The sequence below is a fragment of the Benincasa hispida genome, chromosome 3 (assembly GCF_009727055.1).
Source record: "Benincasa hispida cultivar B227 chromosome 3, ASM972705v1, whole genome shotgun sequence".
In the NCBI taxonomy this organism is placed as follows: domain Eukaryota; kingdom Viridiplantae; phylum Streptophyta; class Magnoliopsida; order Cucurbitales; family Cucurbitaceae; genus Benincasa; species Benincasa hispida.
The window spans coordinates 55,476,748-55,491,952 of record NC_052351.1 but is presented as its reverse complement, the minus strand read 5'-3'; the positions used below and the strand labels follow the sequence as shown (position 1 = coordinate 55,491,952).

At 34.7% G+C, this 15,205-nt stretch overlaps 1 protein-coding gene across 1 annotated transcript; it reads left to right on the top strand.

The window, feature by feature from the left end:
• Positions 1-3,900: 3,900 nt before the first annotated feature.
• On the top strand, positions 3,901-14,988 carry LOC120073225. The gene is made up of 11 exons (XM_039025940.1): positions 3,901-6,644; positions 6,759-6,998; positions 8,215-8,344; positions 9,088-9,240; positions 9,401-9,636; positions 9,733-9,802; positions 10,438-10,644; positions 12,542-12,762; positions 13,045-13,123; positions 13,233-13,370; positions 14,007-14,988. Exons 1-11 carry the CDS (start codon positions 4,180-4,182, stop codon positions 14,178-14,180), a joined length of 4,113 nt encoding a protein of 1,370 aa, XP_038881868.1. The 5' UTR covers positions 3,901-4,179; the 3' UTR covers positions 14,181-14,988.
• Positions 14,989-15,205: the final 217 nt, after the last annotated feature.

Here is a 15,205-nt window from a genome sequence, read left to right as displayed (position 1 = left end):
ACAACTCTTCCTTCTTAGTGACATACAAGTTAAAAATGAATTGCATTACGAAAGGGTTCAATTATTGAGACATACTACAAGTTAGAAAAGTCATATCTTATAGCATGATTTATTTGGAATATATTATATTAGGGCATACATGCATTTGGTCAGAAAAAGTCTAGACCCTAAACATGTGATCCTAATACATGCAACTAAATCAATCAATATTGCATAAGCTATGACGATATTGCAAACAAGAACTTTGATAAATTAATTTGTCAGATCAATTTATAAAAATTCCATTAAGATTTAATGAAATCATCCCAGTTTACAACAATTTAGTTAAATTAATTAGAGAACATTCAAGAAAATAAACATAGGGCTCTTGCTCAAAATAAACCAGATAGGAGTTACTTTTTAATTCATAGACAAATCCGAGATACACATCCAATCCGTCGATTACAACTAAAAAAAAAAAAAAACTAACCTAAAGATACTAAATTCTGAAGGGAAAGGAAGAAGAATAAAGTTTAACTTCGGCCTCCATCAATTCAGCCTCCAAAAGTTAGCATATTTTGACCTAAAGACGAAGGAAGGTATTTATAGAAATCTTCGCAGCGTTGCAATGCTGAGCATTCTGTCTTCAACTCGATACTCGATGCACAATGATCCTTTACTTGATACTCGATGTTGGTTACTCGATAACATTTTACTCAATGGCCTTTTTGCTAATTACTCGATGCTTGATAGCATTACTTGATGGTACTCGATGGTACTTGATTGTACTCGATGGCAATTTACTCGATTACTTTATGGTTGATTATACTCAATTACACTCGATGCCATTAATAAAAATATAGAATACTCGATGGTATTCAATGACATTTTGGTAATTTCAACTCTTTTGAAGCCCGGATGCTCAAATCAACTCCAAATTGCTTCAAATTAACCCCATTCTTCACAAATGATTAATTCTACCTCTTGATTGCTTGGTACCTACAAAATAGGAAAATAAACACATAAAATCCAATAACGAGTCCAAATTAAGCTAGGAATAATAACTCTTTTTTATAGCTATTAGCGTTCCTTCAAGATCACGTTTACGACTGATATGTGATCCTTTCGGGATCACTACAACTAATATGATGGGTGTGAACTGATGCCTAGATAAACTAGCTAAAAGTAACCTAGAGGGCCCAGTAGCGGATTACTTACTGGGTATTGTTATACTCATCATTTCCTCTTTTATGTTTTTCTTTCAAGCAATGACAGGAATGGACTGGCGAGGAACAGACGGGACCCGTGATAGAGCCATATGGGGATATTAGAAAACGCTTCCATCCATGTTTTATTTTTTATTTATTTAGATTTTTTTTTTTACTCAAGATTGTAGATAGGTGATATGTTTTATTGTTTTATTTTGAATTATTATTATTATTATTATTATTAAATGTTTTTTTTATCCCAATTAAATATGTTGCTTATTTGATATATTTATCAAATTAATATTTCGGTTTGAAATAGTCATTCGTATTTTCACCGAATTTATGACGGTCAAAATTTTAAATGAAAATGTGCATTATGTCGTAACGAACCTTGTCTGAGTACTCGAAAGGTCGGGTCGTTACACCGTCGGTATCGTCCAATTGTCAATCTCAACATCTTGTATCAAGTGTATCAAATGTACATCAATTGTGTATCAAGTGTATCAAAGGGTATCAAATGTTTATCAGTAGTATATAAAGTGTATCAAGCGGTATCAAGTGTATCAAGTGCGCGTCAATTGTATTAGGTGTATCAAATGTATCAGGTGTATCAGAAGTATCAGTGTATCAAGTGTCAGGTTTATCTAGGTATTTTTTACATTTATCATTTAAAATCGTGAGTTGGGCCTTTTTTTTTTTTTTTTTTTTTTTTTTGATATTTTTCAAAACTAAAAGGTCTGAGCTACGGGCTTAATATAACTTATTTTGCCCATTTTCCAACCATCCCTAAAAATAATCACATTAAATAATTGACTAATTATAATCAATCAATAATAATAGGGGTTGTTTTCAAATTAAAAAAATGAGCCAACTTATTTATAAATATAACAAAATATTAGTATCTATATGTGATAGACTATGATAGACGTGATGTCTATCATAGTCTATCACTGATAGATATTGACCTTGATATATGTCCATCGTAGTCTATCATTAATAGACAGTGATATTTTACTATATTTGAAAATATTTTCAATAGTTCTACCATTTAAAACAATTACACTAATAATTATATGTTCACAATGAAGGATCAAATTAAAATTGATCTCAATAAATAACTAAATTTAATTAATTCTAGTTTATTAATTAAATATATTTAAGATATTGTTAGCTAATATATATTAATTTATCTAAAAAGTAATTGCATTCATTTAATAAATTTTATTGTAAAAATAAGTTAAGTAAATATATTGATAAATTATAGTTGATTTATTAAAATACATATTTATATTAATTTTGTTAAATTGATATTAACTAATTAATTAACTATATTTAAAATGAAATTATTTATAAAATGAAAAGTGGATCGAGAGGAGAAAAGAGAATACCAACAATTTTGGAAGAGAAAAGAAAACATTGTCTATGGAAAATGAGAATACATGAAAATTGCTTATTCCTAGGCAATAAAAGTGCCAAAAAAAAAAAAATCGAAAACCCAAATGAATCCAAACCACGATCCCCTGGTTTTGTTTGATTTTTTAGTATAAAATTGGACAAATTTGTTTGTATTTCTAAAGAACCAAAAAGTATTAGTTCAGATCGGATTTTGATTGGATAAACCAATCAAAACGAACCAAATCGCAGGTATATAAACTCTTAAAAATAACATTAGGTATCTTTTAGTGTTTTAATTACATTATGATGCATATATATTTATTGTATAGAAAAAATATCAACTATTATAGAGTGTGTCATTTATTTAGAAAGTGCCAAAAAAAAATGTCCAACTTCAATCTATAAAAAAGGAAGGGACCAATTTTAATTTAAAATTAATAAAAATGACCAATTCAAAACAGAAGTAGAAATTAAAATTAAAATTTGGAAGAAAACAAATGTAAAAATGGATAACCTAATAGATAATAAACTAAACCAAATAAAAATCAATCCATTGATTTTGTTCTTTATTGGACATCGATTCTAATATCTCCTTTATAAAATCGATTGGTTTAGTTTGATTATTGGTTGACCTCAAAATCAACAAAATCGAATTGACTATCATCTCTACCAAGCAAAGTGTTAAAAATTGTGAAAAAAAACATAGGTTTTAGATACCTATGTTAATTTTCATGTAAAAAAATCTCCAACCAAACGATTTTTCGAGGGTTGAAAGAGTTTTTGATTCACTCCTGTTTATTCTTTATCTCCATTACATTGCTTTTCTTTTTCCTACTACCTTTCTTATTTCTTTTCTTCCCAAAGGAACAACCATATTTGATCTTTTTATATTATTTACTTGGTTGCAAACTTTAAAGAGATCTTTGTTAGTAAAATTGGAATTAGAGGATATGATACTTGCACGACACTTTTTTTAAATATCACTTGAAACTATCCGATCTTGTCCATATCAAATATTAACATCAAAACGTTAAAATTTTATAAAATCATTTTTAGATAATTACAATCATCAAAGAGAGTCGAAATAATCTACTATTTAAATTAGGGTTTCATATTAAACGTATTTTAATTTAGTATTTAAGTAAATAATTCAATACATTAACTAACTTAAAAAAGGTTAGAAATTCAAATTTCTGGGAAAGTAAAATTAAAATTGAAAAAAGAAAAAAAAAAAAAAAAAAAAAAAAAAAAAAAAAAAAAAAAAAAAGTAGCCGTTTAAGCAAAACGTTCTTCAAAACTTTGAACTTTTCTTTATTTTCTTTTTGTCCATTTCACGTGTCCGAATTTCACGTCTCTTCTTCTCATTGTATTGGAAGAAATCAAGAAATCAAGAAATGTAAGCTTTCAGATTTTCGAGTTCTTCTCTCTCTCTCTCTCTTTCTCTGCTTCCATTCCTTCTTCTTAGCGAATAAACCCTAAACCACGCGATCCCAATCTTAACAAGATTGATTTCCAAATACCCACAAGCTCTAAACCCTAATTTTGATTTTAAACCTTCGTTTTTTCTTTATATCAGGCCATTTCTTTCCTTCCTTAAATGTCGCCGCCGGCGGTGGAATTACGATCTCCGGCGGTTTCCCCACCACCCGAATGCTCATCAGCCACACTCCTAAATGTTGAGCTTAAACCCCATCAGCCACACTCCTTCAGCGCTAGTGATCCGAGTGGACTTGATTTGAAGTCCACTTCCAATTCTCAACGAGCGGCTCGATCGCGGCCGAGACTTACGAAAGTCAGGAAGCGGGTCGCATCGCAGCATGCGAGGTCGAAAGTTGGTTCTTGCGAGGTTAGTTCGAATGATGGGTTTTTGTTTTTAGGCGGTTCTTTGAAGTTTGGTAGCGGTTCTGTGTTTGGGGGGAATGGGGATGATAATTCGAATTCTGGGAATAAAGTGTCCACTGGCGATGTGCATAAGAAATTGGATTGTGGGAAGGTTGAGAATGAAGTGTTCGTATTTGGTGCTAAACTGAGTAACTCGGCTACGAGTTCAGAAACTTCAGACGGCAAATGTGAACAGTCTAGCGTAAATTGTGAAAACCTTGTAGCGGATGATGGGGGGAAGATCAAAGCAGAGTGGAAATGGGATAATTTTATGAATGCTGAGAAGCTCGACTCTGGTGGTGGTGAAATGAAAATGGATTCTGTAACAACCGATGCCATGAATAACAATGCGGAGTCTGTATCAGTTGCTGAAACGATTGATCTGGCATCCGCGGTAAATGCACAAGAAGGAGAACTTGATAAATCTGTGGGGAAGGGGGTTGCTGATAGTTGTAGCGATCTTGAAACTGGAAATTATGATTATTTAAAGAAATCTTTTGATTCAAAGTTTGTTTTTGGTGACAGTTGGTTTGATGCAACAACTAATGTAGGAAATTCTGTTTCTGATTTTGGAGTCAAGATGAAAACAGAAAGTATAGCAGAGTTTCAGAAGGCAGAAGCTAGTAATGTTAACTTTAGTTGTGAAGAGGGTAGAGATGTATTTGTATTTGGAAGTTCCAGCTTAAATGAAGTAAAGAAAGGGAGGCGTCTGAAAGGGAGGCCAAAGACGTTATTTACACTCCCGGATGAGATGAATAATCTGAACATCAATGACTCTGGGAATACCAATGGCTGTGAAAAACCTGAATGTTCAAATGCTACCTTTGCTGAGACCTCTTCCAGCTCTAACTGTTGTGACAAGCCATCTGGTTCTTCTAATGGATGTCCCAAAAATAATACCTCCTTCTCTTCTGAAGTTCCGGCAGGCTTTTCTGGTAGGACCTTTGAGGATAATCCTGAAAATAGTGGCAAGAGCAAAACTGAACTTCAAAGTGGTTGTGAATTTTCTTCTGCTTTTGAGGGTTCTAGCGCTGAGCCATTTAATTTTCTGTCAGGATGCTTTGCAAGTTGTGATGAGTGTCAGTCTCCTCAACCCTGTGTAAATGATACTTTGGATGTACAAAAAGCCTCAACACCATCATCATTCTCATCAGCTGACTTTCCATGTCAATCAAATGATAATTCACAAGTTCATTTGGACGAAGTTGGAAAAAATGATGAACATGGTCCTTTCGATGCCTCAAATAATTTAAATACTTCCGGTGAATTTAAAATTCCACAGTGGGACCCTTTGTCTTTCAAAGAAAATCTGTTCTCAGATCTCAATCGAAATTCAGTAGCTAGTATTAAGAGTAAACTGAACAAAACTAAGAAGAAGAAAGTAAGGGGAAATCTGAGGCAAGCTAAATGGCAAGATAAGGTGTCAAAGGACGATGGCAGTTCCGAAATTAATTTGGACTCTCCTGGATCTTACGCCCCTATGGATTTCTCCCCCTATCAGGAAACTATATCCATTGATCAACATCCAAGAGATGTGCCTGGTGAATCCTCCCCTCTGGTCAATAGTTCTGCACCTTGGACGACCAATTCTACAGTCTGTACCAATGAAAATGATGTTCTTTTAACTGGAAGAAAAGTTACAGATGCACATGATGGTATCTGGAAATATAATGAGCCCAGCGAGGGAAGTTTTGGGCATCATAGAGATGGGATTTCCGTTCACAGTTTTGAAGGTTTTGATTCTAGAAATGAAAGAGTCTGCTCTAGTCTCAAAACCGAGCAATGCTGTAGCAGTAGTTTTGTTTGTGGTGTTTCTACAGAACCTACGGCTGGTGTCAACTTGAGCTCAGATACACTAGAAAACAATTGCAATAAGAAGGCAGATTCAGGAGAAATATGCGGCAAAAGTTTTACATTTTCTGCATCTTCTTCCATCCAAGCTAGTTTTTTGGGAACAAAGAGTCGGCACAGAAAGAAAAATAAGAAGAAATCTAATCACAATACTTTTGTCATCTCCCCAAGTCCAGATATTAAGTTTGGACCATCTTTTGAGTTTTCATCCATTGCCAGTTCATCGTTGCATTCAGAGGCTTCAGGTAAATTGGAAACAGAAGGAGAGCTTAAGCAAGAGCATCCTTTCTCTACTGCAATTCAAGAGACGTGTGAGAAGTGGCGACTTAGGTACTTTCCAGATAGACCAGTTTTATCATCGTTTTTCTCACGGATTTTAATCACATCCTTCGCTCCATTTTATATAGTTGATGTTAAACAAATTTTCTTTTAACCCTGTCATAGAGGAAACCAGGCATACAAAAATGGGGAACTTTCAAAGGCTGAGGATCTTTATACGCAGGGGATAGATTCTGTCCCACGTAATGAAGGATTTGCATCTCGCCTGAATTCTCTCATGCTTTGCTACAGCAACCGTGCAGCCACACGAATGTCGCTTGGAAAGATTAGGGAAGCTTTGGAAGATTGTGGGGTGGCTACTGAATTAGATCCAAACTTTCTTAAAGTTCAAGTCAGGGCTGGAAAGTAAGGGTTTTATTGTGCAATTTGAGGTTCTATTTATAAATTTATTCTGACAATTTATGCAGAACGAGCTATCTATTATGGTATAATTTCCTTGTATGTTTTATTTAAAGTAAACAAGCAATCTCAACTTTGCTTAAGTGCATGATTGTATTCGAATTAATCAGTGTGAACCTGCTTTTACTAGTATATCTTCTCATGGTCTTTAACTATCTTTTGGTTCCAAATTGGTCTAGGTTTTTTTTTTTTTTTTTTTTTAATTATTGTGATGGAAATTAATTATCCTTTTTTTTTTCTTTCTATAAGAAACGATGCAGATACATATATATCAAAAAATAAAACAACCTAGGGATCAGGGTAGAGAAACCCCCTTCCAAAGGGCTAACTATATGACAAGAGCTTTATCATCATTGATAATCTTCAAGATGCTACAAATGAATTTTGAATGTAAAGAGGTCCACCGAGTCGTGTACAAGATTACAAAAGGAATCTAACTGAAGAGACTTATCTTGAAAAGATTTGTTGTTTCGTTCAGTCCATAAATGCCACACTAGCGCTCTAGTGGCACAGCTACCCAAAATTCAGCTTTGCCCTTCAATTTCAGACTCAACATCAAACCCAGCTTCTAGAAAATAAAGTCCCGGGGCTTATAAGCAAAAGAGCAAGGGAGAAACAAGTGGTCCAAGTCTTCCACCTCTCTCAAACATAATTTGCACCTGGACGAGGATAAAACCCAATTTCTAAACTTCTCTAAACTAATTTTGGATCACATCATCAATATTAAGGCTTCTAAAACTAAAAGACGGACCATAGACAGTCTTTAACTTTCATCTTTCTTTTCTTTTTTTTTAATTTTTTTTAATAATAAGAAACAGAGGTGTATGTTCATCAAAAGAGCCCAAGGAACTTACTTAGGGCACTTACTTTTCAGCACCAACTTATTGAGAAGGATATTAGCCTTGGTCGTGGAAATTAATTATCTCTGCAAACTTTATTACAAAGTTGTCTTAATATACTTCCATGTTTCACATAGATATATTTTTTTAAGCACCTAGCAAGAGAAAATTCTTCCCCATTAAATCATGAGAAATGTACTTAATCTAATCAATGATCACTCCTACCATTATTTATTTATGTATCAATACAATACAATCTGCACTATTTAGTCAATTTCAACTTATCTATATTTATGTTCTAAAGATTTTTTCTCCCTTCACAGTTGTCATCTTCTTCTTGGGGGAACTGAAAATGCATTACAATATTTTAGCAAGTGCTTGGAATCTAGAGATGGTATATGTTTAGATCGGAGGATGATAATTGAAGCAGCTGATGGCCTCCAAAAGGCTCAGGTACGTACTGCTTTGTTTTCTTTTTATTTTTTTTTTGGGGGGAGATGAGGTCGGAGATGTAGATGAGAGTGAAATTGGAGATATCTTTTTTTTTTTTTTTTTTTTGTTTAATTTTTATGATCTACTAATAAATCTTGACATTTTTGTGAACTGCAATTCGAATTGTGAACAGCACAACTACAATATTTGCTACTTCATTGATGTACTTGTTATGTCTGGGTCTAGAATTTTATGGTGCTTTCTATATTCATTGGGCAAATCTCTTTACATGGGAACTAAAGAATGGTCATTTTTGTCTTTATTTTCAATATATTTTTTTTATTGGCAAACTTTCTATTCTCGTTGATTCTTAACTGTTCTATTCGCATCATACATTTTGTTGTTTTGAAAAACTGGATTGGTCCATTGGCTGGTTTGTTTCCCCCTCATTCAAGGCCATAGTTCTCCTTTCTCTCTGGATTTTGTATTTTTGTGGTACTGGGCTGTGGTCTGTGTATATATGTATCCCATGTATTTTTAAAATGAGAGTTAAAAGAAATACAAAATGACCCAAACCAACATTTTAACTTGCAAACCCAGTGCATATTTTGGTTAGGTTAGTTCTTCTTACATCATCATGGGTAGTGGAGACAGTTTTTCCCTCTCAACCTTTTAATTGCCCACTTTTTCAGTCTGCTCTTGGGTTCATGTTAACAGAGTTCTCCACTGTATTCTGATGATTGTTGGGGCACCTTTTGTTACAGAAAGTAGCCGAATATACAAGGCGTTCTTCTGAACTTATGGAACAGAAAACTGACGATGCAGCTCTCAGTGCCCTGGATTTGATTGCTGAGGCTATATCCATCAGTCTGTATTCAGAAAAATTACTTGAAATGAAGGCTGAAGCTCTCTTTATGGTCTGTATCATTTCTACTGTGTACAATCCAGTTTGATCTTTTCCCTTTCAAAAATGTCTTAATTTATGTTATGGATGGTTCGGCCTTTACTAGACAATTGTGGTCTTTTATTCCTCTACCCTGAGATTGCCTATATTTTTCTTGCGATCTTTTCCTGCAGCTCCAAAGGTATGAAGAGGCAATTACGCTGTGTGAGCAGAGTCTTTGTTTTGCAGAGAAAAATTGTATTGCAGAAAGTGCTATTGTTGAAACAGATGTTTCTGGATGTCAAAGTCATTCACTTGCTAGGTTGTGGAGATGGTGCTTGATAACCAAAGCTCTTTTCTATCTTGGAAAATTTGAGGCTGCTCTTGAAACAGTTGGGAAAATTAAGCAAGAAAAGTATAATCAAGAAAAGTGAGATATAGCCTTCCTGAGCACTTTTAAATCAATTAGGATCTTCCTTTCTTTTAGTTGTTTGATATTGGTATTAATGTTTATCATATCATGCAGGTCTAGAATTAAAAGTTTGGAATCATCCCTCGCATTAGCAGACACGATACAGGGGCTTATGCATTGTAAGGTATGCAACATGCAAATTTGAATGTTTAATTAGCACTATTAAATTCATGCCATGAACTGAACTGTATTTGCTAAACCAATCTTGAGATCTTTGTCTTGGGGTTTTTGAATGGAACTACTGAAATGTGGTACAGTTCCATGGTACCTGATTTAGCCAGTTAGGCTTTTATGCTCTAGACTTGGCTAATAATACCCTTTACATGATCCAGACTGGTTGTGTATCTTCTATCCTGTATCTTGTCTGTGGAGATGTTGAGTACTAGGGAGGTTCATAAGTTCTTTGGCATGAATTGAGCTGTGTGGGTTCGAGGGTGTGAGGAATAAGTTACTAAAGTATGATGTTTATGGGGGTTCTTTTATAGCGCTCATGAACACCCATTCTGAATAGGTACTTGATCATGTGCTTTCTGGAACTGATCTTAAAGATTGTCCCCATTGTCAATATAACTGTCCTTATAGCTTCGACCTTTCTTCAAATTGACATTTAAAGCATTTGATATTGAATAACCTGAAACTTTCAAATTATGCCAGAGTTAATAATTCTTCGGTGCAATCATATCTATGTAATATGTTGTGTATGCATGGGTTTATAAATTACAATCTTCCACTTGATCTATACATGGTCTTAAATAACAGAGTGCAGGGAATGAAGCATTTCGATCAGGGAAATATACTGAAGCAGTAGAACATTATACAGTTGCATTATCTATAAATGTTGAATCCAGATCTTTCACTGCAGTTTGTTTATGCAATCGTGCTGCAGCATACCAAGCATTGGTTCAGATTGCTGATGCTATATCAGATTGTAATCTGGCCATTGCCCTTGATGAAAATTACTCAAAGGTAGGCTTTTATGAACATATATGCTATTGGAATAATTGTTTTCCGTGGAGCTTGATTTTTGAATTTGAACTGTTTCTTGTTTACTTAAACTTAGTATTGGTAGAAGAGATTGGTTGACTGTTACCATTTAATAATGCATCATGTGATCTAGGATTATCAAAGTTCTGTACCAATACAGTATGTTATATTTACTCTAAGAATGTATTACATTTTTTTGTCCTGTTGTCTCATGGAGTTCTCGGCTTGAAAGGAACTATGAGAATTTTCATGGGTTTGAGAGGTTGTGAGAAGAGGTATTGGCAGTTACCAAGTTGAATGTGTGTTTTTGGATGTTTGAGACTTTTGTAATTATCTTCTCTCCTTATTGTTTAGGTTTGGAGCCTTTATTTATCTTGTTAGGCTTGTCGTTTGTGTAGGTCCTTTTGTCTTTTCTCATTTAAAAGTATTCAACTCTACGTATCAGCGATTCATTGAGCTGATCTACATGGGAATACTTGATGTTTAAAGTAGCAATATTTGTTTCCTTAATGGAACACGATTCTTGCATAGATGAGAGATTCTGTACATTACTTCTGTGATTGTTCTACTAACAAAATTTTTATATAGTAGATTCATGCAGAAGAATCAACAACTTTCAAAACAAGTTTAGATCTATATGGCCCAAGTCCGTATTTGGTAGATTCATACAAAGCAGTCAACGGTCTATGGAACCAATGGAGTTAAAAGGAGTTTCTCCAATTGGAACTAGTCCAAGAGAGATCATAGTTACAAAATTGCTTTTTCTGGAAAAGCCCATGAAGAAAAGCCCAAAACAATATTCACCGAAAAACATCCCTTCTTATATCCTAGAAAGTTCTTATGGTTTTCTCCAACCAAGTTTCCCACGGAGTGCACCTTACTGCTGTAGCCAGTAAACGAAATTGTATAAAAATTGTGAAGGGGGAGGTTGGCATGGTAATACGAAGACCAAAAGACTGCAGAAAGGTTCCTCTAGTTGCATTGTGGAGAACCAGGAACCCAAGTAGATGAGTCTTTTGACCTGGATACATATTTTATGGAGGGTGCTAATTCCTATCGAATTCAGAAAAGATGTCTTACCTAGTCACCAGTCCAGGCTACTATATATTTTGTTCAAAGGCATGGGAGGACCTTTCACATCTGCTTCTTTTCATTAGTTTTTTTTGCCAAAAATTGTTTGGAAGTCTATGCTTTTCAGCTAGAAGTAATATGCTCCAAATGTTATGTAGGTATATCCAGCACCTCGCTTTCTGAGTCCTTCAAAGGCATCATAGTGCAATAATTAGAAAGACAAATGGAGAAACCGAGTTTTCCTGTGTTGGCCTTGGGACTGAAGGCTTTTTCCTTTGTCTCCTATTTGGAATAATTGATTAATTAAGGCAACAGATGCCCCTATAGATCTAGTTTTGCCATTTACCATCAAATCCTTTAGCCTGGAGACATCCATGAAACAGCATTCAAATCTGCTATAAGCTTTATCCAAATCCAGTTTGAACAGAAGGTTATTATTATTTATTACTAATCTTGCAGTCTTCTACTACCTTATTACCCACAAGAATAGAATCATTAGGTTGGGCATAAACAAGTAGAAAGGTATCATAGAGATCGTAGACTTTCAGCAACCACCTTCGCTTGGTAGGGTAGTAGTTATGGTAATAGGGGTAGTAGTTATGGTAATAGGTTTTCATGACCAAATCTTTAGTTATGTTGTGATGTCTCTCTGAGCTAGCATGATCTTAACTCTGTTGTCTGACCAATATTCTGTTGTGTGGCTAGCGGCTGGAGGCTTCTGCTTCCTCCCTTGTATACGTCTCTTTTGATTTTGATATATTGGTTTTTTTTTTTTTAAAGAAAAAACGACAAATGCTTTTTTGTCCAGGCATTTTCTAGAAGAGCAAATTTACATGAGATGATCAGAGATTATGGTCAAGCAGCTAGTGATCTCAAGAAATATATCTTCATTGTTGAAAATCAATCTGACGACAAGGTCACGCCTAGTAGATCTGCTGGCAGTGTAGAATTAAAGAAAGCTCGTAGGAATAAGCCTTTAATGGAAGAAGCCGCCAAAAAGGAAATTTCCTTGGATTTTTACCTTATCTTGTAAGTTTTTGCTTTTTTCTGATTCTTCAATTTCCTAATCAACAGTTTTTATAAACTTCCCTCGGCCTTCTTCAGACATTATTTCCTTGTATGAATGTTAAGGTCAATTCTTTAATAAATAATAACAATCAGATGGTCTTTGTGTTTTATCTCTTCTGTTTCTTCTAAGACAGAGTGTTGTTCTCTCCATTTCATTCAAGAATTTCTATTTAGCTTGTATTCCCTTTGATCGCTAAATGGTTGGAAGCCTTAAAATTCACAATTGCAAATTTTTCATGCCAGGGGAGTTAAAGCAACTGACACTGCATCTGATATTAGAAAGGCATATCGTAAAGCAGCTCTCAAGCATCATCCTGACAAGGTTTGGAAGTGTTTTATGCCAGTAATTTATTTTTTTCGATATGCAATAGGCCTTCTAACTCGTTTTACGATACCACTATGGCACCGCCCCATTGTTTGTTGGAGTTCAGGCTGGTCTGTTCTTAAGAGGTGACAGCAGTCATGATGGACAACTCTGGCGAGATATCTCCCAGGACGTTTATAGGGATTTTGACAGGCTTTTTAAGCTCATTGGAGAGGCTTATGCTGTGCTCTCAGACTCCAGTAAGGTTTGTAACTTCATATGTAAAACTTGAAGTTAACTTTGTTGAATTTTGATGAACAACCAATACATTGAACAAAGCCTCTTTGCTCTTCTTTACTCAATATATGTACAAACTATTGTGTGAGCCACATGGCTGTTTGCTTCTGGACGTTGATGTCGTCAAAACCAAAAACTAGTGCCTTCCCCCTCCTCCTCCCCCCTGTTTATGGGTTATAGTAGTCATGGGGACAGATATGAAGGTCTCCTCACTCTTATCTTGACTGAGAGAGAGAGAAAGAGAGACAGGTGTGAAGGTGCTGATACTCCCTATGAGGAAGAACCGACTGCCTAAAATTTGCAATTTGAATATCCATTTAGTTTCGGATGTACTGACTCAGGGTTTGGATCTACATTGCATCTGTTGGTCTTGTTTACGTGTTTTAATGAAAGAACAGGTGCTGATACTTCCATTCTTATGGTGCAGCTAGTTTGTTGTAACTCGTTGGTTTTGTTGTTGATAAGAATCTTATTACTTCCATACCCAAGGAAATGTTCTAGTAAAAATCATGTAAACACAGCTCGTTAAGCAGTAAATTATTAGTGTTTGTTGTTTATAAGTTCATTTAATCTAGACTAATACTCTTTTTTTTCCTCTTTACAGAGATCGCAGTACGATCTTGAAGAGGAAATGAGAAATGCTGCAAAGGAAAGCAACAGAGGCAGTAACAATAGGAGATCATCCAATGTCTATGGCTCTCCATTTGAGAGAAGTGCCAATGGACGAAACTACCGGGACAGTTGGAAGTCGTGGGGAAGTTCACAATCTCGATGGTAAAAGGAAGCAACCGGCATCGATATTCAACTTTGTAAGATAATCTGCAATTCTTTTTCCATTGAAAAGAAAAGAAAGAGAGAGCGAATGAGGACAACCTCCTCCCTCCTGAAGATCAGTTCTCAATAAAAAGATGGCATATAGCCATTATTCTTGGCCACTGCTACATGTTCCAGCCATTCCTTCGCCCTTCCGGTTTTGACCGCATACTTTGCTCAGGAATTTTCTGCAAAGACAACCAAAGAAAAAGGAAACAATGGAGAAAAGGAAAGAAGGGAAGTGGTTGAATAATTGCTATTTTTTCTAACACAATTGAGAATTCAGTGGAAAGTAGTTGAATAATAGCTCAGAAACTGGCCAAAGCTTCTGCTGCCATTGCCATAATCCCAACAAAGGTCAAGTTTGTACAAACTTCATTATCATGGAAGAAGAATAAGAGAGAGAAGATAGAGTTCTGAGTTTTTACAAGAAAGGCCAATGTTGATAAGCCAAGCTGGGAAGTTCAACAAAAGCTAACTACAGAAGAAGACCAGTTGAAATATTTTTTCTGCATTTCAACACATGAGAATTAGTAAACCAAGATTGTAATGTTTTTTTTTTCCCTCTAATCTCTTCAGTTCAATATTGCATTCCATTGGCAGAGAATTTCCCATTCTTTTTGGGTTTAGTAACAATTTTGTTGATTTTAGGGTCTATTTGAGATTTTGCTTTTGTGGAGTCAAGCAATTATGGGTGAATCTTAACCATATGACATGATTGGTAAAACCTTATGTATATTAATTTATCTAAATTACTTCAATTTTTCAAATCACAGATTTAGTCGCTTGGAAAAATCATTTTACCTTAAGCTAGCAAGTTGTATGACTTCTTAATTTTAGTATCTTCACTTGAATAGGTATATCAATTCCACTTTTGATCAAGTTTTCATTCCAATATCTATTAGAAAGGTTTTCCATACTTTGTGATATGTACTTGCTTGTTTTTTTAAAAAAAAATAATTTACCAAAAGAAGGAAAAAAACACTAAAC

Excerpts from the sequence above, each read along its gene's own strand:
- LOC120073225 (XM_039025940.1), top strand. The coding sequence starts at position 4,180 with ATGTCGCCGCCGGCGGTGGAATTACGATCTCCGGCGGTTTCCCCACCA. Across the intron at positions 8,345-9,087 it reads ATGGCCTCCAAAAGGCTCAG|AAAGTAGCCGAATATACAAG; the intron begins GTACGTACTGCT and ends CTTTTGTTACAG. Across the intron at positions 9,803-10,437 it reads AGGGGCTTATGCATTGTAAG|AGTGCAGGGAATGAAGCATT; the intron begins GTATGCAACATG and ends CTTAAATAACAG.